This window comes from Pelophylax lessonae, assembly GCF_965119305.1.
Source record: "Pelophylax lessonae genome assembly, chromosome: 9".
Taxonomy (NCBI): Eukaryota; Metazoa; Chordata; class Amphibia; order Anura; family Ranidae; genus Pelophylax; species Pelophylax lessonae.
This window is the reverse complement of record NC_138776.1, coordinates 192,103,292-192,128,465: the sequence shown is the minus strand read 5'-3', so window position 1 is coordinate 192,128,465 and position 25,174 is coordinate 192,103,292. Positions and strand designations below refer to the sequence as shown.

General features: G+C 43.1%; 1 protein-coding gene across 1 annotated transcript in view; it reads right to left on the bottom strand.

Moving 5' to 3' along the window:
• The window catches only part of LOC309563643 (pulmonary surfactant-associated protein D-like), a 129,928-nt gene extending 105,254 nt beyond the window's left edge, over nucleotides 1-24,674 (bottom strand). The window contains exons 1-3 of the mRNA XM_082268217.1: nucleotides 24,553-24,674; nucleotides 24,258-24,448; nucleotides 10,683-10,772 (exon numbers count right to left, since the gene is read on the bottom strand). Of these exons, the coding sequence (XP_082124343.1) occupies nucleotides 10,683-10,772; nucleotides 24,258-24,432 (265 nt within the window). The 5' untranslated portion in view covers nucleotides 24,433-24,448; nucleotides 24,553-24,674. The remainder of the gene's footprint in view (nucleotides 1-10,682; nucleotides 10,773-24,257; nucleotides 24,449-24,552) is intronic.
• Nucleotides 24,675-25,174: the final 500 nt, after the last annotated feature.

Below are 25,174 nucleotides of genomic sequence, written 5' to 3'. Positions count from 1 at the left end.
AGTGACCATTGGTTTTAGCTGTTAGTAAGTCCTTTGTGAGTTTTAGGAGAGCAGTTTCTGTGGAGTGCTGCAGGCGGGACAAGTTAAAAAATATAGGATAGAGCCAGAGGGTGACTGTAGTATTTTAAAAGGATCAAGGTCCAGGGGGCAGAAAGTTTGTGGGCATTAGAAAAAAGTTTAGTGACTTCCTCTATAGGAGCTGGGTTAAAGTGAGGAAGATATCTGTGCAGTGGAGATCTCATCACAAATTGTATCAATCTTATTTTTGAAGTGATTGGCAATCTCCTGTGTAGTGAGTAAGTTCGTGGGTGGAGGTAATGGAGGACGAAGTAGAGCGATAAAGGTAGAAAAGAGATGATGGGGACAGTCTGAGAGGGTGTTAAGGAGAGTGATAAATTTGGTCTGCTGGCAGTGTGGAGGCAGGAATTGTATTTTTAAAGGGCAGATTTATATTGGCTGAAATCTTGCTGTGACTTAGTCTTATGACACAAATGCTCAAGAGCACTGCTACGTTTTTTGAGGCTTCTTATATTGTCTGTCTGCTAAGTGTGTAGCGGCCAGGGCTTGATTCTGTGTGTAATAAGGATTCCAAAGTATCCAGGGTGGATGACAGTGAACTGTTGTAGACAGAAGTGGCCAGGTTGGGGCAGAACAGGGATACGATTTTGTCATAGAGACAATCTGTAGCAGAGAAACGAAGCGAAGGGTTAAGATGGTGAAGGCTTCTGTGGATAATTGTTTGGTAGTTGGAAGGCAAGGAGGAGGAAGACAAGGAGAGAGTGAAACCAATAAACTGGTGATCAGAAAGAGGAAAAGGGATGTTGAAGAGGTTGAGAGGAGTGCATAGGTAGGAGCATATGAGGTCAAGATAGTTGCCATCAGAGTGAGTTGAAGCGTGGGACCATTGTTTTTGGTTAAAAAAAAGGAGGCTAGGCTCAGAAGTTTAGAAGTAGCTAAGTGTGGTAAGATTAATAGGGATGTTGAAGGGATGTTGAAGTCACCAAGAATGATTGTGGGCGTTTCATAAGAGAGAAAGTAGGGTAACCAGGCAGAGAAGTCATCAAGGAAGCCTGATACCGGTTTAGGAGGCTGATAGGTCACAGCAATTCTCAACAAAACTGGAGAAAATAGACAAATATAGTGAGCTTAAAATGAGCAGAGGGACAAAGAGGGGAGTAGATGAAGGTTTTAGAAGTTTGAGATAAATAGGTCATGGACAGAGGTGAGTTTGTTACAAATAGAGCGGGTGTTCCAAAAGGGATAAAGGGGGAAAGGGGAGGCTAGCTCTAGGGGGAAAGGGGAGGCTAGCTCTAGGCAGGAGGAATAGAAACCAGATTTTCCTCTGCTGTCAGAGGATAGGAGGTGCTGGGTATGTTGGCCAAAGGTAAATGATGGCAGTCCAGGATTTGGGAGTGTGACTTATGTGTGTGGGGGGGGGGACACAACGCAGTGTCCTAGACGTTCTATTGGTATGTGGGTTCAGAGTTAGCAGGAGTTGATGAGTGCAGTAATAAGGTGAAGACAGGAGTAAGGGTGATATGTATAAGCTGTGGGGTGGAGAAGAGGGTTGAAGGAGAGAGTTTAAGTAGAGAGGATGCAACTGCGAGAAGAAGAATTAGGGAGTGCATAAAACAGAGTGGTGAGACTAAGAAGCAGACTGGATGAAAGATGAAAAAGTTTTGTGTTTTGCAGTTGTCAGGGTTTACCTGATCCGAGGCAGAGGTGCTGAGAGGGCTCCCCTTGCGGCTCAGTGCGGCGCACCCCTGGAGATGGTACAGAGGGTGTGGCGCCCCAAGTGGCACGGGTTACCAGCTGCAGGCAGGTAGGTAGAACCAGGAGCAATCTGAGAGCGAACTGGAACAGGCTTGGAATCACAGCAGGGTATAAGTCTTTCAAGGGCTCTGAAGCAGCCGGGCTACCTTGTGCCGAGGAATAGTCTCTAGTAGCGGAGACAGGTACTGGCCGAGGTCTGGGACTGGAGCAGGCAGCGGGAACCGTGGTACAAGCCGTGGTCATGCACAGGATACAACCAGAATAGCCAAGGTCTTGAAGCAAGCCGGGGTCATACACGGTAGGTAACAGAAGCAAGGTCAGTGGGAGAAGCCAAAGGTCAAACCAGGAGCAGGAGATCAAACGGAATCAGGAACAAGCCGAGGTCACAACAGGAAATCCAAACAGGAAACAGGGAACACAGGAAGCTGAGAGATAATCCAGCAATGAGTCTGATCCTATGACATCCTTTTATAGGCCATTTCCCTGACAGGCCAGCAGAGGGCTATGTCAGTTGAGTCAGGAATGTCCATTGCTATTACTGGCAATGTTGCCAGTTCTCCTACGGCCATTTCCCTGACAGTGCCCCCCCCCCAAGGGGCAGCCTCCGGATGCCAAACGGGCCAGTCTCTCTGAGTGTCTGTTGTGGAACTCCCGGATCAGTCTAGGAGCATGCACATTATCTGCAGGCTCCCAGGAATTTTCCTCTGCAGAATATCCCTTCCACTTGATGAGGTACTGGGTTTTTCTACCTCTCTTTCTGCAGTCCATTATGGCCTCTACTTCGTACTCCGCTTCGCCTTTCACCAGGACTGGAGGAGAAGGCAATTCATCCCTACCAGAAAAAGGACTGGGTACAACTGGTTTTATCAGAGATACGTGAAATACTGGGTGAATTTTGTAGGAGCTGGGTAAAACCAGTTCGAAATAAACAGGCAAAAAATTTGGGGGAGCATACCCATGTATTTCTAAAGCTGCTGCATCTATGAACCAAGAGACATGTATATTAAAAAAAGAATAGCGCGCAAATGCAAAAGAAATAACTACCAAATCTGAAGACAATCCATAAATAAAAATGGGGGTTTTTATTTATCGATTGTCTTCAGATTTGGTAGTTATTTCTTTTGCATTTGCGCGCTATTCTTTTTTTAATATACATGTCTTTTGGTTCATAGCTGCAGCAGCTTTAGAAATACATGGGTATGCTCCCCCAAATTTTTTGCCTGTTTATTATGTATTCGGTCTGACCAGACTATCGAGGTTGAGCAACCCTCCCCACCCCCCCACACACACCTGTACTCAATCAGTGTCCACCATCAAGTGGATATAGGAGGAGTCCCCTGTAGTGCATTTGCACATCCTTCCCAGCAAGGAGTATTATCTCCAAGGGTTAGAAAGGCTGGATTCATCTCTTTTTCATGGATAGTGTAGGACCCACTGATAATGGGGTACTTTGACGCAGTAGTGGGCTTGAGCACGATATGGCCATATGGTGGGACCAAACCCCCATTTTTATTTATGGATTGTCTTCAGATTTGGTAGTTATTTCTTTTGCATTTGCGCGCTATTCTTTTTTTAATAAAACCAGTTCGAAAGCCACAGGGTTGACCTCCCTTTTGATCTCAAAGGGTCCAACGAATCTTGGACCCATTTTCCGGGATGGGCAGGAAAGTTTCAGATTAGCTGAGGAAAGCCACACTTTGTCCCCTTTTTTAAAGGTAGGTTCTTTTCTTTTTATCATAGAACCTCTTGTAATCTGTTTGTGCTTTCTGGATGGCCTCCTGAAGGAATAAGTAGTTCGTCCGGATAGAATCAATCCAGTCTTGGACTGCAGGGACAGATGCCTCAGGAAGGGTATTGGGCAAAAAGGAGGGATGGAACCCATAATTCGCCCAAAATGGGGACTGGTTAGTGGCGGCATGTACTGAATTATTGTATGCAAACTCCGCACATGGGAGAAGGGATATCCAGTCATTTTGGGCAAAAGTACAGAAACAACGAAGATACTGTTCTAGAGTCTGGTTTGTTCTTTCTGTCTGGCCATTGCTTTGGGGATGGTAAGCGGAAGAAAGACATATTTTAATGGACAAGGTCTTACAAAGATCCTTCCAGAATCTGGAGGTGAACTGTACTCCTCTATCGGAAACAATATTATCCGGAAGCCCATGTAGTCTGATTACTTCCTTGATGAACATTTTTGCTGTTTCCGGGGCTGATGGAGTGCCGGTCATGGGCAAGAAGTGGGCCATTTTGGTCAGACGATCCACTACCACCAAGATGGTAGTAAAACCCCCAGAGGAAGGTAAGTCAACAATAAAGTCCAATGAGATCATCTTCCAGGGTTTCTCAGGGATGGGTAGAGGCCTTAACAGACCCCAGGACTTGGTGTTGGACCCCTTGTAGCGCTGACAGACCACACAGGAGCTAACGTAAGACTGGCAATCCTTCCTTAAACTGGGCCACCAGAAGGAGCGTTGGATAAGCTCAAGGGTCTTTCGTACACCAAAATGTCCGGCCAGCTGATGGTCATGGAAAGTCTTTAGAACTTGGAACCTGACATGGTTGGGGAACGAAAACTTTGTCCTGGTGCCAAAGAAACCCGTCTCGACTCTCCAAGGAGGGTACTTTTGTGTCTGCATACTGGGTGGATGCCTGTTTAATTGAGGATTTTAATTCTGGCTTGATCAGGAAAAAATGTTGTGCTGACAGAATGGTACTTGGTTCCACAGACTCGGGGGTATCAGGGAACATTCGGGAGAGGTCGTCTTCTTTTCCATTCTTGGAGCCTGGTCGGTAAGTTATGTGGAAATTAAATCTTGAGAAAAATAAAGCCCACCGGGCCTGTCGTGGTCTCAGACGTTTAGCGGCCCTCAGGTATTCTAAATTTTTATGATCCGTGAAGATCATAATTGGGTGGGCGGCACCTTCCAATAAATATCTCCACTCCTCCAAGGCGGTTTTAATGGCCAACAGTTCTCAGTCACCCACATCGTAATTTCTCTCTGAGGGGCTCATCTTTTGAGAAAAAAAGGCAATAGGGTGGAGTAAGGCCTTAGGTCCTTGGCGCTGAGACAAGATGGCCCCTGTGGCTATTTCTGAGGCGTCTACCTCTAATACAAAGGGTAAAGCTGGATCTGGGTGCTGTAAGACTGGTGCAGAGGTGAACAGTCCTTTGAGTTTGTCAAATGCTGCCTGAGCTTCTGGGGACCATTTGAATCTGGTCTGCTGACGAGTCAGCTGAGTAATTGGTGAAATGATAGCTGAAAAGTCTTTTACAAATCTTTGGTAAAAATTAGCAAATCCTATGAATCGTTGAACACCCTTCTTATCTGAAGGGGCTGGCCATTCAAGGATAGCTTTCACCTTTTTTGGGTCCATTGCGATTCCCTCGGTAGAGATGATAAGACCCAGGAATTGGATGGAAGTCTTTTTAAATTCGCACTTTTCCACTTTAATGTATAAACCGTGCTTCCTTAAAGTCGCATGGACTTTTTTCACGTGAGCTCTGTGGAGATCCAGGGTAGCAGAGAAGATGAGGATGTCGTCTAGGTAAACGATTACGAAATAGTCCAGAAATTGCCGGAAAATATAGTTTACGAAGTCCTGGAACGTGGCTGGGGCGTTACATAATCCGAATGGCATAACTAAATATTCAAAATGTCCAAACCGGGTCCTGAAAGCTGTTTTCCATTCGTCCCCCATCCCGGATACGAACCAGATTGTAAGCTCCCCATAGGTCAAGTTTAGTAAAGAGCTGGGCAGTTCGGAACCTTTGGAAAAGTTCAGGGATGAGGGGAAGTGGGTACCGGTTTTTAATAGTAATTTTGTTAAGTTCCCTGTAATCCACACATGGCCTTAGTGAACCATCCTTCTTCCCGACAAAAAAAATTCCAGCTCCAGCGGGGGAGGAAGAAGGGCAGATGAATCCCTTTTCAAGGTTCTCATCAATATACAGTCGTAAAGTCTCTAACTCAACCTCAGATAATGGAAATATACGCCCGAAGAGGATCTCGGCACCGGGAAGCAGTTCAATGGGGCAGTCGTAAGGCCGATGAGGTGGGAGAACATTAGCCTTCTTCTCATCAAAAACATCCAAAAACTCGTGATAGGCTGTAGGTATAGCCTGACCGACATCTGGAATTGATTGGATGGTTGAACAACTGGCGGGACTGCTAACCCTGGGAACGAAGCAGTGTTGCAGGCAGTGGGAAGAGGGAAAGGAAATCTCCTTCTTGGCCCAGTTGATATGTGGATTATGGTCCTGCAACCAGGGAATTCCCAGGATGATGGTGTAGCGGTCAGAAGAGTAGGGGACCGCAATGCAGAATTCAAGTACGGTACAGCAGACAGAGAGGCTGAAGCAGATACCGGCTTTATTAACCAACAGAGTATAATGGCCGGAGAATGATGTTAACAGTAATAACAGATTACATAGGTTTACAGCAAAGTTAACTGCAACGTGATACTTAAAATGGCGCTCCCGCCAACGCACACACAGAAATACAGGCTACTCTGTTATATGATCCTATCTGATTCCCGCTAACTGGGACACGTTGCTGCAACGCTCTGTCTACAGAAACCTGCTCTATTCCCTGCCACAGGTTAGCACCGGTGTACACTCACAGTTCTGTCTGTAGGTACAGCTGCTTTATCTCAGTCTCTGTGATGGTGGATGTAGTCAGGTCTCTGGATCTGTCCCTTGCTGTCTGTAGCTGCAGTCTCTTATGCACTGGTCTGGGTTTCTTTGCAAGTAGTTTATCTTGTTCTGTCACTTGGAGGTCACTGCAGTCTGGCCCCTTGCTCTGTAACTGGCTTGAGGTGCTCTGGGATGTTCTCTCCTCTCTTCCTCGGGTTCTCAGCTGCTGTCCGTAGTATCACAGTTCAGTTCTGTCTCCTCCTCACTGGCAAGATCCTGTTGCTCTGTCCCAGGATTATACAGTCTATATGCCCTCTCAAGGCCACAGCATGCAGTACCTTTCCTCAGCTCAGCACAGCCATAGAGAGACGAACACCACACCCTTCCTGGAACTTCCTGCTTCCTCCCTTCACCTAAAGCAACAACAGTGACATCTTGTGGCTGAAAGATGCATGACAGTCTGTGGGAATTTCTCAATAGAACTACAGTGTAATGGAGTTAGTCATTCAAGGGGCTGACCCCCTACAATGGGGAACATGGGAGAGCAAAGGATGTCAAAACAAATGAATTCCTGGTGCCCAGAGTCTGTTATTGTGAGGATGGGCTTGGTTTCCTGGGTGAAAAGTCCAGAACTGGGCAAGGAACCATCGGCCAGATGCACCTCAAGTCGCTGACGTTTATTACAGAGGGATACACGGAGTCTTCTGGCCAAAGTCAAGTCCATAAAACAGCTGCAAGCTCCTGAATCAACTATGGCTAGGAGCCGGACCTCCTCTTCCACTACCTGTAGTGAGACAGGAAGAACGAGATGAGACGGATAAGATCCGGATACTTGGAAGTAAGAACTTTGTGGGAGGAACTTACGGGGTCTCACTGGGCAGTTTCGTAGGAAGTGTCCGGACCCTCTGCAGTAGAGACAAAGATTGGCTTGTCGGCGGCGTTTCTGAAGGCCCTGAATTTCTTCCGATCACCGGAGAAGCGTTCAGGTATTGGCACCCGTGGCTCAGGAGGAGGAAGCATAGTGTGGGAGGACACCGGCTGTCCCGTAAGGGGTGGAGCAGAAACTGTGCTGGTGGATGGAGGACTGAGGTCTGCAGGAGCAGGATAAGTTGTCAGATGTTGAAGTCGACCTTCCAGCTGGAAGTATCCCTCCTGTAGACCCTGTACTGCCTGGGTGAGGGCAGTGACCTGCTGGCACAGAGCCTCAAGTGGGGAAGCACCTCTGTCGGCCTCTGACATGGCTGGATTATACTGTCAGGGTTTACCTGATCCGAGGCCGAGGTGCTGAGAGGTCTCCCCTTGCGGCTCAGTGCGGCGCACCCCTGGAGATGGTACAGAGGGTGTGGCGCCCCAAGTGGCACGGGTTACCAGCTGCAGGCAGGTAGGTAGAACCAGGAGCAATCTGAGAGCGAACTGGAACAGGCTTGGAATCACAGCAGGGTATAAGTCTTTCAAGGGCTCTGAAGCAGCGGGGCTACCTTGTGCCGAGGAATAGTCTCTAGTAGCGGAGACAGGTACTGGCCGAGGTCTGGGACTGGAGCAGGCAGCGGGAACCGTGGTACAAGCCAAGGTCATGCACAGGATACAACCAGAATAGCCGAGGTCTTTAAGCAAGCCGGGGTCATACACGGTAGGTAACAGAAGCAAGGTCAGTGGGAGAAGCCAAAGGTCAAACCAGGAGCAGGAGATCAAACGGAATCAGGAACAAGCCAAGGTCACAACAGGAAATCCAAACAGGAAACAGGAAGCACAGGAAGCTGAGAGATAATCCAGCAATGAGTCTGATCCTATGGCATCCTTTTATAGGCCATTTCCCTGACAGGCCAGCAGAGGGCTATGTCAGTTGAGTCAGGAATGTTCATTGCTATTACTGGCAATGTTGCCAGTTCTCCTACGGCCATTTCCCTGACAGCAGTTGTCTGCTGCCGATTTTTGCTTTCTGCAAGTGCTGAGCCGAAGTGTAACACTTAATTCAATAATAATACTTTATCCAAGATAAAAGAGTTGCCGATGCAATTCCTGCCTGTGAAAAGGCCTAAATGTATACTGAGTTGGGTGGGGGGTATTGCCAATGAATTAATTAGGATGGTATAGTAGGAATACAGTACATAGCTAACAGAACACCAAGGGAAGACTACCAGAAACAGAAAGAGTCCTTTCACATGGGCGTTCTGCCCGGCGGACTCCACTTTGCTCAGCGGGAGATCGATCTACTGATCCCCGCTGAGCAGGTGGGTGGCAGGTCCGTCTCCGCTTACTGTGCTGAGACGGACCTGTCAGATTCCTGCTCTGCTCTATGGGGAAATCAGATGAAAACGGACTGCCTGTCCCTTTTCATCCAATCCCATCCGATCCGATCTGCCAGACGGATGGAAAATAGGGTTACCATCCATCTGGATTTTATAGACAGGCTCGGATCGGATAGCAGCGGGTGTCAGCAGACATGTCACCTCTGACACCTGCTGCCCAATGGGGTAAATGGAGCATTCGATCATGTCCGGCTGAAAAACTGATAGGTGGACCTGTTTGGAAAGCCTGTGTGAATGGGGCCCAAGAAAGAAGAAGGGCAGGGTTATAAAGATAACATCAGCTCATAATTTAGGTATAAACAATATGAAAGCAAAATAAACATCACAGTTATATGGACAGAGGTAAAAAAAAAAATGAACACAGCATAGTTTCATTAAGCACATTGAAAACAGTGGATCGGTTGCAGTTAAAGGTGGATTTTGGAAGCATAGATTACCATTAAACACATTGAAAACAATTAATCATTTGCAGTTAAAGGTGGATTTTGAAAGCATAAATTACCTGTGGAGGGATAGAAAATAGTTTTTTAGATTAGGCTGAGCCGAAGTGTAATACTTAATCCAATAATAATACTTTATCGAAGAATATAGTTGCCAATGCAATCCCTGCCTGTGCAACCTCTGCCTTTTGTACACACATAGGGGTTGATTTACGAAAGGCAAGTCCACTCTGCACTACAAGTGCACTGCAAGTGCACTTAGAAGTGTACTTGGAAGTGAAGTCGCTGTAGATCTGAGGGGGACACACAAGGGAAATAAAAACAGCATTTTTGCTTGCACATGACTGGATTATAGAAATCAGCAGAGCTTCCCCTCATTTCAGATCTTCCCCTTAGATCTACAGCGACTGCACTTCCAAGTGCACTTCAAAGTGCACTTGCAGTGCACTTGTAGTGCAGAGTGGATTTGCATTTAGTAAATCAACCCCTATGTGGGTATATAGGAAGCTCACCTGTCTAAATAAATAATTCTTTCAGTGTCTTGTATTCAAACATTCAGCGTCTCTTTATTTATAGCAGTTTTTATGACTGTTTTATAAAAAAAACTGAATAATGCCTTACTAAGAGTAGAACTAAAGGCAAAACATTTTTTTTTTTCATTTTGGATAGAGTAAGAGAGGGTAATAACCCTTCTCAGTTTTTTTTTTTCCATCAGTGTCCCATTGGGAAGATTTCCCTTCACTTCCTGTCTCATAGCCAAAACAAGAGGTGAGAGGAAATCCCTCCAAAGAGAGAAAATCTCAGGGTGTCACTAGAACTAGTGTTCCCATTGAAGATTTACTATTACTGTTCTGGTCTCAACCCAAAATTTGGGATATTCTTTTACTTTCACTTTTATTGATAACAATTAATAGAACAAATAGAAAGAGCAAATCTGCCTAATGAGGGCATAGGCAGCAAAAAACATTGGCAGGTGTTCTAATCCCTTTCCACTATATCCAGAACTAAAAAAAAGTTGTAATTTAAGGCATCATGCACACTCCGAGTTATCAAAACGCCAGTAGAAAGCTGTAGCTGTAGAAGGAGTTTTTCAGCTTTTTTGCAGTTGCGTTTTCCAGTGTTTTTTAGCTGTAGTGTTGTTTAGCTTTTTTTTTTAGCAAAACTATACTCCCACAAAAGCTTTTGGCTCAAAAAAGTTGATAAACGCAGAATAGCCGTGTTTTTCTATGTTTTCTGGCATTTTATTAGGGTCTTTAAGCTTATCAGAGTTAGAGCATTTTTACAGCTGAAAAATGCCTCTTAAAACCCACTGGTTGCCAGTATTGCATCTCTGGCAACTCAACAGATATTGTTCTGTACTTTCAAGGTCTTGAAAGGGCTATAAATGGGGGGAAATTTTCATTTTCATTGACATACACTTTAATCTGGTTCTGTCGATTTAGAATCATAAAAAAAATACAATATAAATACCTGTAAAATAATTAATGATCAAAACCCAATTAATCTTCTGTTTTTATTCAATATTACCTGCATCTCCTTTACTCCCTTGGGGCCCAACTTTTCCTGGTGGTCCAGTCAATCCTTTCAACCCAGGACTTCCAGCTATTCCAGGTGGACCTACAATTTTAAATTGTAATTAAAACATCATTTTTTTTATTTATTTTATTTTTTTTATGAAACTGAACTTTCTGAAATAGTTGTAAATTTTAAGTGTTACCTACCCTTTATATATTGTGGGAAGATTAGTTCAAGGTAGCACTTCCAAGGTATCGGTCACTTGCTAATTGCTGATTTTGGAACTTTGTTGTCCACTTTTATTTAAAAGAAAGTTCAAAACATCACACAAATTTTTACCCTTGTAGGGGTGTTTAGCATTACTTAGCAAAATCAGTAAGCCTCCTGACTTGCTACTGGCCTCACAGGCTTCAGGCCATTGCATGTTTATCCACAGATGGTCCTGCTATGTTGCCCATACCTTTCCTAAAAGGACTATGCATACCTACACAATCAGTGTGCTGATTACTAGCAAAACCATGACCCAGTATTAGAGACTTCATCCCTGCTAAGTCTGTTTTGTCTCCGGTCTACAGGGCCCATATCAGAACTTACTAATCCCAGAGGATGTTGAAAAAAACAGTTTTCTCTGTACCAAACATGCCTCCTTGAGCTTCTCGACCTGTATAAATGAGAATCCTGCTTGTCACTCAACCTTTTTCACACCATGACAGGGCACCCTACTGTCACATATTCCCAACTCTCTTGGGAGCAAAACACAATTTTAGACACAGGTCTGAATCCCTCAACTTGAAACCTCTGTGTCAGCTGTGATCTACATGGGCAAGTTCACGTCTGTCATCACTTTCCTTAAGGAGTGTGTAAATACCATTGGGAGATGTCTTGGAGCACAATTTGTTTGCTATGTAAACTCTGTACTGGCATTGGATCACTACGCTGACCAATTGAGGAATTATTTTTTACTTTTGGACATGTGTTCACTCATTATTAATTTCTGCACATTGCATGTTTTTTCTTTTTATTTATTTGAATTAGATATTTTATATGGGTTATGCACTTTTTATTGTAATGAAGAACATGAAATACTTTGTTGATTCTTATGGGGGGGGGGGGGGGGGCAGTGCACCTTGTTTGTATTACATATTTCACCTATACGACCAAAAGGAAAAGAGATAGCAGGCCTCACATGCTCCTTAACACCCCCTGCAGGTTCAACAGAAATATCCTCACTGTTGCCAGGGAAGAGAGCAAGCATTTTGCCACCTGCAACTGGGCTTGTGGATTCATCCTCACGCCCAACAATATTATTTCCAGTGGTATTCCAGACTACAAACCAGGTTACCACACCATGCCAACTTTTCATCAAGGAGTTTCCCTCTTAGCAACTTCTGGCAGGAAGAGATTCACACGTAATCATTGAGCTGAACCTCTGCTGAAGCTTTTGTCTACCGATGACTTCGCCCCCTCTCCCTGATTACAATGCTAGACGGAACTCTCCCAACATGCTCTCCCAGACATGCTAAATTCTCTTTTCTCGCATCTTTGCTTTGCTACAAAAACCTCAATAGGCAACATCTGTGTCACATGGTCAGCAGGACTGGCCTCTTTGGCATTGCATTGCTCCCAAACTGATAGAGCTTTTTCCACAGTTAGTGACACCCTCTGCAGCCACAACACTCTCTCACTCATCTCTTTGAAAAAGTAATTTTTCTTTAAACTCCCCTTTTTTTTTGCAGTCATTCCATGTGTGCAGGCCACAGCGTTTGGTACAGCTAAGGAACAAAAATGGAGTTATAGCCTCTTAAAGTAGAACTATAGGCAAAACTTTTTTTTTCTTCATTTTGGATAACGTAAGGGAGGGTTATAACCCCTGTCAGATTTTTTTCTGCCATCTTTGTCCCATTAAGGAGATTTCCCTTCACTTCCTGTCCCATAACCAAACAGGAAGTAAGAGGAAATCCCTTTTACTTTCAATTTCAATGATAATGGTAAACAGGACAAATAGAGAGGGTGAATTTCCTTAATGGGTGCACAGAAAGCAATAAAAATTGACAGGTGTTCTAATCCTTCTCCACTCTATCCAAAACAAAAAAAAAGTTTTGCCTTAAGTTATATTTTAAGGGCTTATCTATCTCTTGAAGGTTCTGCACACCTGTAATTTATGGTGTGTCTATCTCATATATAAAACACCAATATTAAAAATATTTTTTCTTCAGTGGGGGACTCTAATTTTGCTTACATCCTCCACCATATGTGGGAAGATTAGCTCAAGGTAGTGCAATTCTGTACATCAAATCAGTACCATTTTAATACTTGGTCAGAGAAAAATATTACTCTCATTATTGGTGGCGAATGGTGGCTGAAATATTATTTCTTCCTGCATCCTAAATTGACTTCTAATAAAATAAAAAAATATGTAAATATGCTGACTTTCTGCCTACATATTTGCCTTTTCTAAAAAAGAGATTCTTTCTGTTCAATAAATTTGTACAAATTCTAGAATATGTGTTCAAAAACATACACTTTCATTTACAATTTCTGGCCTAATTAATGTGACACTCTACCTCCAAATTGGCATTCCATTAATTTGGAGGTTCTCTGCCAGACATTTGTACATATTTTATATTATCTCCTCAAATGTATAATGTAATGTAGCACCCTACAGGTAGGTACTAGGTAAATATATAGTGGGCCTTGTCTGCCTAACAGCAGGGCTGTGATTTGTTAGGTAGGGTGTCAGGACTTCCAGATGTGCATGCTGAGGGGAGAAGTATCCCCACTGGCTTCTGTGAGAGGCTTCTCATAGGGCAGTGTGGGAAGCCCAATCAGGGGATACATCCCAGCTTGTAACTACCCCAGAGGGCAGATTAGGCTGCAAATGATTCTGGGAGTGGGTATAGGTTTGGGGGAAGTGCGTGACAGGTTATCTTTGGCGGGAGCAGAGTCCCAGAAAGGAGAGTGCGGCTGTCTGTCTGAGGAAGGTGGATGTCTCGGGGTGTCACCTGAGTATCCAGAGAGAGTGCTGAGCTGAGGGGATCCGGTGTGTCGAGAGCCTGCGGAGAGAGAGGGGTCCAGTCCCAGGAAAGCCTACAGCGGTCGTGAGTACTGAGGAGGATTGCCCCTGGGGGGTTCGCCTGAAGTTAGAGGGGACCACTCCAGAAGAGGTTTGGGGGGGTTACAGTGTCACCTAGCTGTAAAGGGGCTACCTGGGTTGAGGACCCTAAAGTTTTAAAGGGGGCACCAGCAGTCTGGGCCCTGAATTGTACAGAGAGTGTCAATAAAGCGACAGTTACACAGAGTTCTACAAGATACTACCTCAAGCTGCACCAAGTGGGGGGACAGTATTTATTGACTTCCACAGCACAGCAGTGTCAGGAGTTCTACAGTTCTCAGTCTTGGATATACAGGACTATAAGTCGGGGATTGAACACTTCTTCAGTTATACAGAGTGTTGTCAGAGTCAGTGAGCGTTGGCTGGTGCTGGCTGGTGTCAAGGAAGCGCCAACGGGCATTGTTCAAGCCTCAAGGAGTATCCCACTCTTTTCCTTCTCCCATTCCCTTCAAATTAAATTAAAAAAAAACACAAACAAAGATGCCGGAGTTGTCGCTGCTTCAGTTATCACACCCAGGGCCACAGCTCACATGGGCTGGAGAGAGTACTGGTTCTAATGGCAGACCCACATTAGGCCAAAGGCCTGGAAACCTTGCTACAGTAATTTATTTTTGTCTCTCATTCACAAATAGTGGCCTGTCCAAAAAAGGTATAAAAGCTGTACTGCCAATCAGTCTAATTATTCCATCTTCTGTCTGGGGAATAAAAATAATAATGGCAAGGTGCAGTATGCTTGCACTCTCACTATATTTATATACCTGTGGATATGCACCTCAATATTTGGGGACATCCAAGAATTACTTAGATATTCAGCTTTATTAAAACCGGCTATTATTATTATCTTGGCCTATGGTGACACAGTGGACATATGCCTGATGAACTGCCCTATCTAGAGTGAAAGTTGACACTAACTTTTGTATTCACCTCTTTATACCTTTTTATACATATATGATAGAGCTTGGCTGTAGTTCTCTTCCTGATGAAGCGGGCAGTGACCCGTGAAACGCGTCAGTGTCACAGCAAGCATCCCATCACCTAATTATAGTAGAGATGATGAGGAAACTACTATACAACATCACACTGCCTCTTTACATGTGTTAAGTTTGTATCGATACATGAATTGTTTCACTGTTTACATCTTTTGTATAATAAACATTTGGATTTATTATCATACTTAAGTAGTAAAGTCCTCATATTTAGTTTTTAGAGGTCTTTTTTTGTGCAGATTTTCTCTCAGTATGTGGTACCAGACAATTTGTGTCCAATAATTAGAAGGTCCCTTTACATAGTTACATAGTTAGTCAGGTTGAAAAAAGACACAAGTCCATCTAGCTCAACCAACAAAAAACAAAAAAGAAAACACAACCATACAATCTCATATACGCAATCCTATACCCACAGTTGATCCAAAGGAAGGCAAAAAACATGATCCAATTTGCTACAGCAGGGGAAAAAATTCCTTCCTGATCCCCCGAGAGGCAATCGGACATTCCCTGGATCAACTTTACCAATAAATATTAGCACCCACTTAAACTATGTACACCTAGGAAAGAATCCAGGCCTTTTTTTAAAGCAATCTACTGAGCTGGACAGAACAACCTCTGGAGGAAGTCTGCTCCACATTTTCACAGCTATTACTGTGAAGAAACCTATTTGTATTTGGATATAAAATCTCTTTTCCTCTAGATGTAAAAAGTGCCCCCTTGTCCTCTGTGATGACCTTAAAGTGAATAATTCAACACCAAGTTCACTATATGGACCCCCTATGTATTTATACATGTTTATCATATCCCCCCTTAATCTCCTCTTCTCGGGAGAGAATACATTCAGTTCCTCTAATCTTTCTTCATAGCTGAGCTCCTCCATGCCTCTTATCAGTTTGGTTGCCCTTCTCTGCACTTTCTCCAGTTCCCTGATATCCTTTTTGAGGACTGGTGCCCAAAACTGAACTGCAAATTCCAGTCTTACTAATGATTTGTACAGGGGCAAAATGATATTTCTCTCCTTTGGGTTTTCCTTCCTCCCATCTACTATTTTTCCAATTCAAATATACAAAATTTTTCAGTCTTAGAAAATAGACAATGTTTTTTTTTACATGTCTGCTCTCTTTCCCTGAACTAGTGAAGTATCAAAGTTTTAGTCATTGGGAAACCAGCATATCTCTTTCTGCACTGTATATATCCTTTTATATCCCCCATTTTAATAACCATTTTTATATACTTCTTTAGAATTGAATTACTGATAGCACCAATGTGTTATAAACATATTGGTTGATATGCCGTTTATATATGTTTTGGATTGGGATGTAGAGAGGTGTGTAGCCCAAGTGGCCCAGTGCTGCAGTATGAATGGGATACATAGGACACAATTGTTTCCTGTGTGTCCCTCTGGTGAAAGATGTTTTACGATGCACTAAAATGTATGTCACTGCATATAGTGTGAATTGGCCCTTAGAGGACTTTCAGCTAGCTAGCAGCCTCACAGACCACTTCCATCAGAACCTTGATATAACTTGCCCAAAAAGCTACTCTTGCTGTTATAGAATGCTCTGAAACCTGTTCCAGAGGGAAAGGCCTAAAGCTCTAGAAGTTTGGCTGTTCTATCCAAGATGAGATAATCCTTGGTGAAGCAACTTACCCTTTCTTAAGGCTCTCAGTCTAAATTATTTTGTTCTATGCAGGTATGTGGAAATGACTCTAAGCAAGGTCAATTCAGGCCAGTCCTCATGTTCAGAATTTTTTTTTTTGCTGTGAGTGAGGGAAGGTAGCACTACTTCCCAGTTTAAATAAAAAGTGGTAGACACCTTCAGGGGAAAAGATGGAGCTGTACACAGAATCACTTTGTCACGAAAGATCTGGCAATACAGAGACTCAGAATAAAAAATACCTTGATTTCTGGCTAATGTCACCACAGCTATAAACGCCACTCAGTCAACAGTCCTGTTGAAATAATATCATCTGGCCAAAAAGGATCATTCATCAATGCTTGTAGAACTAAAGGCAGGTCCCATTTAGGAAATACTGACCTCAACTTTAAGGCTACTCTTAAAAAATGCACCACTATGGGATCTTCTGCCCAACAAACCTCTGTCAGGCGGAAAGAGCAAAAACCTGCACCATGATCGTGCAGTAACTAAAACCTTTGTTTAAGGCTGACTTCAAAAACTACTAAATATTACTCAATGAAGGAGATGTAGGATCAAACCCTTTCTCTCATGCCAGCTCATAGAATGTCCTCCATTCTCTCTGGTACACAGTGTTAACAGAATGTCTTCGATTTAAGCAAGGTGTTCTGAGAGTTCTCAGAGACATTCACCTGGGTTAATGAGTACCTTTCAATGACCAGGCTATTCAACTGGGATGTCTAACATTAGAGTGACATCTCACCCCGAAGGAGGATATCTCTGATTAGTGGGAGCACAATTGGAGGAGCTGTCCCTATCTGCTTCATAAGTGGGAACCACAGCTGATCAGGCCAGAAGGGAATAGGCACAATGGCTGACACTATCTCTTGCAGAATCTTCAACAACCTGTTCAGGATGAAAGTTCTCAGGGAGTAGAAATACACAAGTTAAAAAATCCCATTCATGGGTTAGTGCATCTTGGCCCCTGGCTTGCAGTGGAAATACCGGGAGAACACTGGAAGATTGGTGCTGGCTGATGTTACAATTAAATCCACCTCTGGTGTTCCCCACTCTACAAAAACTTGCCGGGGACATCTGCCATTCAGCATCCACTCATTTTTATCATGAAATCACTGACTCAGATTGTCTGCCAGAAAATTCTCTGCAGATGAAGAAAAGAAGCTGGTAGGAAAAATAGATTCTGTTGTGCCCAGTGAAACATTTATGCTGCAACATGGAGCAAGGGCAAGCTCCTTGTTCCCCTTGATTGGAGATATACGCAATGGCCATCCTATCGTCCATCAGGAGCCTTGTACTATGGCCCCATAGAAGTGCAGAAAAACCCTCAATGCTTCTCTTGCTGCAGTCAGCTAGGTGATTTTGAGCAATGAGAAATGCATTCCCTCCATCTGCCATTGGAAACCTGGCCAGAACATTCAGACCCCTCTAGTTGATATCAAGGGTAATTGTGGTCATCTCTAGAAAAGTGAGATTGGTTACATTATAAATCAAAATTTGATCAAAATTTGTATTATTTGGACATTTTTAGAATCTCTGAATCACAATAGTAAAAAATTTCAACAAAACTGAAATAAATTATAACAAAAACAGTAAATTAATTTGTATTTATTAATTTGCGACTTCAGAGAGTTTTGTAAGTTCAGTAATATTGTCACACTCAGTACTGTTATGATTGGCAAAAGCCAAAGTCAAGCAAAACATCAAAGTCGCAAGGCATCAAAATCACAAGTCTCAAGATGGTCACATTGAAGTCACAAGCAAGTTGCTGAAATAACATAATGACATAACAAATGAATCAAAATCTTCCAAAATATGATGAGATATCAACCATTGTTCCAAATCTACCAGAAGAAGAGCATCATCCTGGTTATGAAAGATACTTAAACCTTTTACTCAGAGGAAGGAAACTATGACCAGAAGAAGCCTTAAGGCTGCCCATGAAGCAGACCTGAGGCTGAACAAAGGCACACAAACTGATAATTAGCCTGTCGGGCCAGATGGACCAGGATGTGAAGGTATGCCTTGGCCAGGTCTATTGAAAACATCCAATCTGAAGGCTGTCTTACCAATAAAATACCTATTGAAAATTCCATTAAAAAACATGCCTCCTTGAAGTGCCACCACCACCAAAGAGAAAGAGTGACCCCAATCACACTGCCGCTTACCGTCCCACTAATAAAAGAAGGCTCAAAGGATCCACCAAACTGCTCCTCCAGAAATCCTCAGCAATTCCAGGATCAAGCCAATTAGGTGCGATTCCAAACAGACTGTACAAGGCAGACTGATCACTCATATAAACCAGAAAAAAGCAAAAATGAAAACCATAGTGCAACACCTAATGAACCACCATTTATTTTCTTATGCCAAATAACTGCTTACAGGTAATAAGAGTAAAAAGAGCTTATCTGCCGGAAATGTTTGACCGCCAAGGAGATGACCGCTGCTTCACTCAGTAGTAATGTCCCGCGTCACAGGTCCCGCCAGACGCGACTTTTCGTCCAATGTTAGACTTCTTCCGGAAGTCACCCTAGGGGGTGTGATAAGGGATTTTTTTTCTTTTACCCTCTGATTGCCTATTACAGTGATGATCACTAGAATAAAGCTCCATTTTCACTAGTGCCACTTGTCATGCGACTTTGGACACTCAAAGTCGCATGAAAAGTCACAGCCCATTGATTTCAATGGCACCTGTTCCCATCTATGCCACTTAGAAAACCCCTTGAAAAGGTACCTGTGCTACTTTTATACAACTTTGATCCAGAGAGTGTAAAGTCAGATCAAAGTTGCACTAGTGTGACTCAGTTGTTTCCACTAGTGTGACTCTTAAGTTGTGCGATTTAGAGTGCTACTTTGAGTGAAGCTTTGATCCAACTTTACACTCTCTGGATCAAAGTCGCATCAAGGTACTGCAGGCACCTTTTCAAAATCACTGATTTTCAAAGTGGCATAGATGGGAATGGGTGCCATTGAAATCAATCGGCTGTGACTTGTCATTCAAATTTATGTGTCCAAAGTTGCATGACAAGTCGCACTAGTGGAAACAGAGTCTAAAACTCATTACTCACATGTAATGAGCAATAGAAATGGATCTGTATCCTTGTAAACTTTCACAAATGTTCCTTTGTACCTTATTCTTTCATATATTGCGCTGGTCACATTTCCCACAAATCGATGTAGCTCTACGTCGGTTTGGAGAAGTGGTTGTACCAGGGTGATGCCTGCAGCTAGAGGCCTCATCCCAGGTCCATTTTTTAGAGTCGGCTGTCGGCTTTCAGATGATAATGGCCAATGTGGCTCAGGAGCCGCTTGGCCGTTACCCCAGCGAACGGGAGGGGACCCTCCCTGCGCCTTCTGCAGCTCTGCCCGGGAAACCAGCTGGTGGATGTTGGAGTCCCGATCAAAGCCTAATTTGGCTTTGATCGGTTCTCCGATGTAGTAACCCGGAAGCGGCGTTATGACGTCACGTCCGGGTTACTCGGCGGCTAAAGGTGCCAAATTTAAAAAAATTGTCAGTATTCAAAAATGCATATTTTGGCATTTTGAATACTTTGAAGTGCAGTGGAGGGGTTTGGAGTCTTTTAGACCCCTGATCCCTCCATAAAGAGTACCTGTCACAAGGGATGTTTACATTGCTTGTGACAGCAATAAAAGTGATCAGATTTTCTTTTTTTTTTTAAACCTGTGCTAAAATTAAAAAATTAAATAAAATAAATAGGAAAAATACCATTTTAAAGCGCCCCCTTCGCTGTGAGCTCGCGCTCGAACGATAGCGCATAAGGAAGTCGCGCCCGCAAATGAAAGCACTGTTCAAACCACACCATGTGAGGTATCGCCGCGATCACCAGAGCGAGAGCAATAATTTAAAACAATAGGTACTCTGTAACTCTAAACTGGTAACCTTAAACATTTTAAAAGCGTCGCCTATGGAGATTTTTATTAAAAACAAAAAGCAGAGCGCCTCTAAGTGTTATCAGTTTAATTAAAAGGGTAATGCAGGTACAGGAAAACTGCTCACATTTAAAACAGTATAAAATAGCTCATCTGTTAGGTGGTCTGCAGGAACACAGGGGTCCACGGCTGGATGTTTGTGGCTCCAAGAGGTGGTGCAGGGGATGGTGAAGGAGGGAGATGTCTAGAGAGCCAAGAGACCAGATAGTAGGATGGCCAGTAGCTTCAGGAAGATGTTCTGTTCCTCAGGGAGACACCTGGTGAGCCGAGAGACCGTTAGGTAGGATGGCTGTCGGCTTCAGAAGGGCGCCCTGCTCCTCAGTACATCCGGCGCCAACAGATAGGGGAGCCCAGCGTGACAGATCCAGCAGCCAAACGCACAACGCGTTTCCGAGCGTGCGCAGTAGCCTCACAGGGCGTGCGCGCTCCTTTCTCAAGTGCAGTGGCATGACACAGAAGAGCTGAACAAGTTTATAGGAAGCCAGCACTCAAGCTGGGTGGATACAGATGGACTTAAAGTGGCCATTATAAATGGGCTGGACAGTGGGACCACAATACTTAAAGCGGCAATAAGAAAATAAACACAAGAAAAAAAAAAAAATCGCATACAAATAAAATCACATAAAAAAAAAAAAAATATAGAAAATGGTTATTTAACAAGGTAAAAAGACATACATCGCCTCTAATCATAATATGGTGTTAACATCTAGCTCTTCGTTTAAACCCTTGGATGAAAGTGAATCAAGGGTATAGATCCAAAATGTCTCTCGTTGGCATAATTTGGCAAATCGTTTGGCCTCAGATGAAAGTTTGGGGATAGACTCTATTACCCAAACCTCCAATCCTGATGTGGACTTGTTGTGGAACTCGAGGAAATGGCGTGGTACGCTATGTTAGTCACAACCCTCCTCCACAAACCTGCGATGGCGACCAAATCGTTGCCGTAGTGGGCGGATGGTGCGACCAACATAGAGTAGTCCACAGGGACAGGTCAGGCAGTAGATCATGTAATCAGTAGAACAGTTGTAGAATTCTTCCAAACGGTAAGTCTTATTCTTATGGGTGAACTGTTTTTTACCATGTTGCACAAAGGCACATGTTTTGCATAAAGGCTTGTTACATCGATACATGCCCTTTAAGGGAATGAGGCATAGTGGATTATGGACTTTTTTAGTTTTGAGACGACTGGGTACAATTTTGTTTTTTAGGGTGGGAGCCCTACAGTAAGTAATTCTAGGTTTGTGACCTAAACTGGGTAAAAGATGGGGGTCCTGTAATAGAATGTTCCAGTGTTTCTGTAGTATGGATTCCATTTTCCTGTAGCGGCAGTGGAATCTGGTGATAAACCTCGGAGTGGATTCATCATATTTAGCTGTATTTTTGGGGGGTTTACCAGGCAGGAAGGTGGTGTAAGCTTGATTGGTCAGGGTAACCCTTATCCCTAAACTTGGCTCTCAAAGCATCACTCTGTGTGATGTAATCTATATCCCTGGTACAGTTCTGTCTAAGGCTACAGAACTGCCCTTTAGGTATATTGTTTACCCACTGGGGATGATGACAACTACTATAGTGTAGGTCGAGTTGCCGGCGGTGGGCTTGGTGTAGTTCCGGGCAAAGATGGAAGTTCCTTCACTACCCAGCTCGAAGTCCAGGAAGGCTAGATGAACCGCATCACAAACAGAAGTAAAGGTGAGACCGAAATCATTGGTGTTGCAGTGGATGACAAAATCATCAATCGAGGATGGAGGACCGTCCCAGATGATGATGATATTGTCTATGTAGCGGCCGTAAAAAACTAGATATTGAGCAAAAGGGTTGTTGTGCCAAAAGAAGGATTCTTCCCAGAAACCCATGGTCAGGTTAGCGTAGGAGGGCGCGAAGTTAGCGCCCATGGCGTTACCATGGGTCTGAAGGTAGAAGTCGCCATTAAAACAGAAGTAGTTATGCCTAAGACAAAAATCGGTGGCATCAAGGATAAAGGTGGCTTGTTGGTTATTGAGCATAGGATCTTTAATAAAAAGTGTTGTGTCGCCAGCAGACCTATATCATGGGGGATGGACGTATAGAGGGAATTAACGTCCAGAGACAACCAAAGATAGCTATCCGCCCAAGAGTATGGGGCTAAGAGCTCCAATTGGTGGATAGAGTCTCTGATATAAGACTGCAGGGACTGGGCGAGTGGCTGCACAAATACATCAATGTACTGTGACAATCTGCTGGTGATGCTATCCATGGCAGCCACGATAGGTCTACCAGGTGGGCAGAGGGGGTCTTTATGTACCTTGGGAAGGTGATAGAAATAAGGTGTATGGTAGTATTCCTTTTTAAGAAAAGACGCTTCTTTGGTATCAAGGACTTTATCTCTAACTGCGTTACAGATCAAAGACTCCGCCTCTAATCTAAAGGTGGGGAGTGGATCCTTGGTTAGCTTGACGTAGGTGTTTGTGTCAGACAAGAGTCTGAGGGCTTCCCTGATGTAGTCGGCCCTGTCCTGGATGACTATAGCTCCACCTTTGTCGGCCGGTTTAATGACCAAATCTGTATTGTCTGTAAATTTTTTAAGGGAAAGGGTTTTTATTGACCGTAGTTTGTCGCCATTCCGTGGGCGTGCGCAATTTTAAACCGTAACACGTTAGGTATCTATTTACTTGGCATGATATCTTCTTTCACAAAATACAAAAACAAAAAAAAATGGGCTAACTTTACTGTTTTTTTTTTTTTTTAAATGCAGTGAAATGCATTTTCCCCCAAAAAATGGCATTTGAAAGACCGCTGCGCAAATACCGCGCGGCAAAAAATATTACAACAACCGCCATTTTATTCTCCAGAGTCTTTGCTAAAACATATATATAATGTTTAGGGGTTCTAAGTAATTTTCTAGCTAAAAAAAAAAAACAAATTTTAACTTGTAAACAACATGTGTCAGAAATGGGCTTGGTCCAAAAGTGGTTAATTTATAGACCTGCTGCCTGCTACTCAGGGGAATAGAGAGAATAGAAAATGCCAGCGTGTGCTGTGCATGATTAAAACTGGAGAAAAGGGCTTTCATTCACAAAAAAATGCTGACAATATCACAAGTCAGTTACTAAACTAGGCTGTCCCAGTATGGAATTTCTTTTTGGGGGGGGGGGGGAGCAAAACTCCATATTTTTGTTTTCTTTTGCATGCCTTTTTTGTGTGGGGTCACCCATTAACATCTACAGTATATGAGACCCTCCTCTAGAATAAGAGTCTGATGCAGACATATCCCTATCTGGTTTGTGTACACACAGAATAAAGTGGCTGGAAGCTATCATTATAACATTTTTCTTTGTAAATATCTGTTTTGCTGTAGTTGGTTGTATGCAGCACACAGATGCACCACTTCACAGGGAGTGTCAGGGCATCCTCCAGGCATGGCATTACATTTTTATTATTTTGAACTTAAGAATTACTAAAATCGCTGCTCCCTGCCAAACCATTTTTTTTTTTTTTTTGCTTTAGTACATGTACAGTACAGGGAGTGTCCAGCCTCTCATGTCAAATGTTTGACAATCCTTATCTTATTAGCCTAGAAAATGGCCATTAATGTTTACTGTTCTGCTCTCATTTACTTCAGAGGATTGCGTGCCCGAATATTAGCAATGTTTGCTGAACATGCGGCGAACCAAACCCAGGTATGCTTGGCTCATCATTAGTTAGGATAAACTGGAAATATTTTTTATGTGTGTGAATATTTCTTGGCTGCATAAAAAAAAAAAAAAAAAAATAGAGATGGTTAGGTATTTATTTTTTGGTATACAATTGTTTTGCCTATTCTCATTCACATTATGAACAAACAGTATACACCTTTCAAATACTATAATCCAAATGGAAATTGTTGAACATATGTGCCTTTCCTTACCTGGTTCACCATTCTTTCCAGCTTCACCCTTCTGTCCATTTACCCCATCTCTTCCATCCCTGCCATTGAGACCTGGAAGTCCTTGGACCACTGAGCATGTAGTTGTTGGCTCTGACAGAACTTGGTTGACTAAGGTTGCTTCAATTAGTACTACAACCAGTAAATGTGCGAACATGTTGGATAAAGATGACCTAAAGAAGATTCACAGTTTCTTCATTAAGTTTTTTCAATAAAAAAGCTTACATGGCTTTAGCCTTCCACATTTAGCAATCCCAAACTAACATTTGCATCTCACCTGAATAGCAGAACTTTGGTAAGCTAAATGACCAAACAAGGACACATAAGGATTGGTAACAAACTGTTTAACCCATATACGAGATAAATCAACAAAAACATTTGTAGGAATGCGATTTCATAGGGCACCGAATTGATTTCTAACACATATCTTGTTGAACTTTGGTTTCAGCAGGGTCATTGACAACGCATTTTCAAGTTAAAAAATGATTGTACGTTGTGAAATATTTGTGTTGTCATTATAAATTTCTCCATAGTTTATTCAACATTGATATTTACCATGTTCTGTTTCCAAGAAAAACAAATCTTACAGTGGGTCCACAAAAATTAGTTTTGTTTTTTTAAAATAACTCCTTTTCCATAACTGTATGAAATGACAGTTAAGGAATGAGAAATTGCACAGCTCCACATAAACCTTACCTTTTTGTGTATTTACAAAACTGACAACAACTTCTGAGCAACAGAAAATGTAATTTTCATATAACAGATCATAGCATTCACATATAACCAAGTTAAAGGTAGGATGTAAGCATGAAGGCCACCAAAAATATACAGAACTCCATCCATTCAGACAATCTGAGTAGAATCAATAGCAAATATGGGAAGGCGCCTGGCCCTTTAAA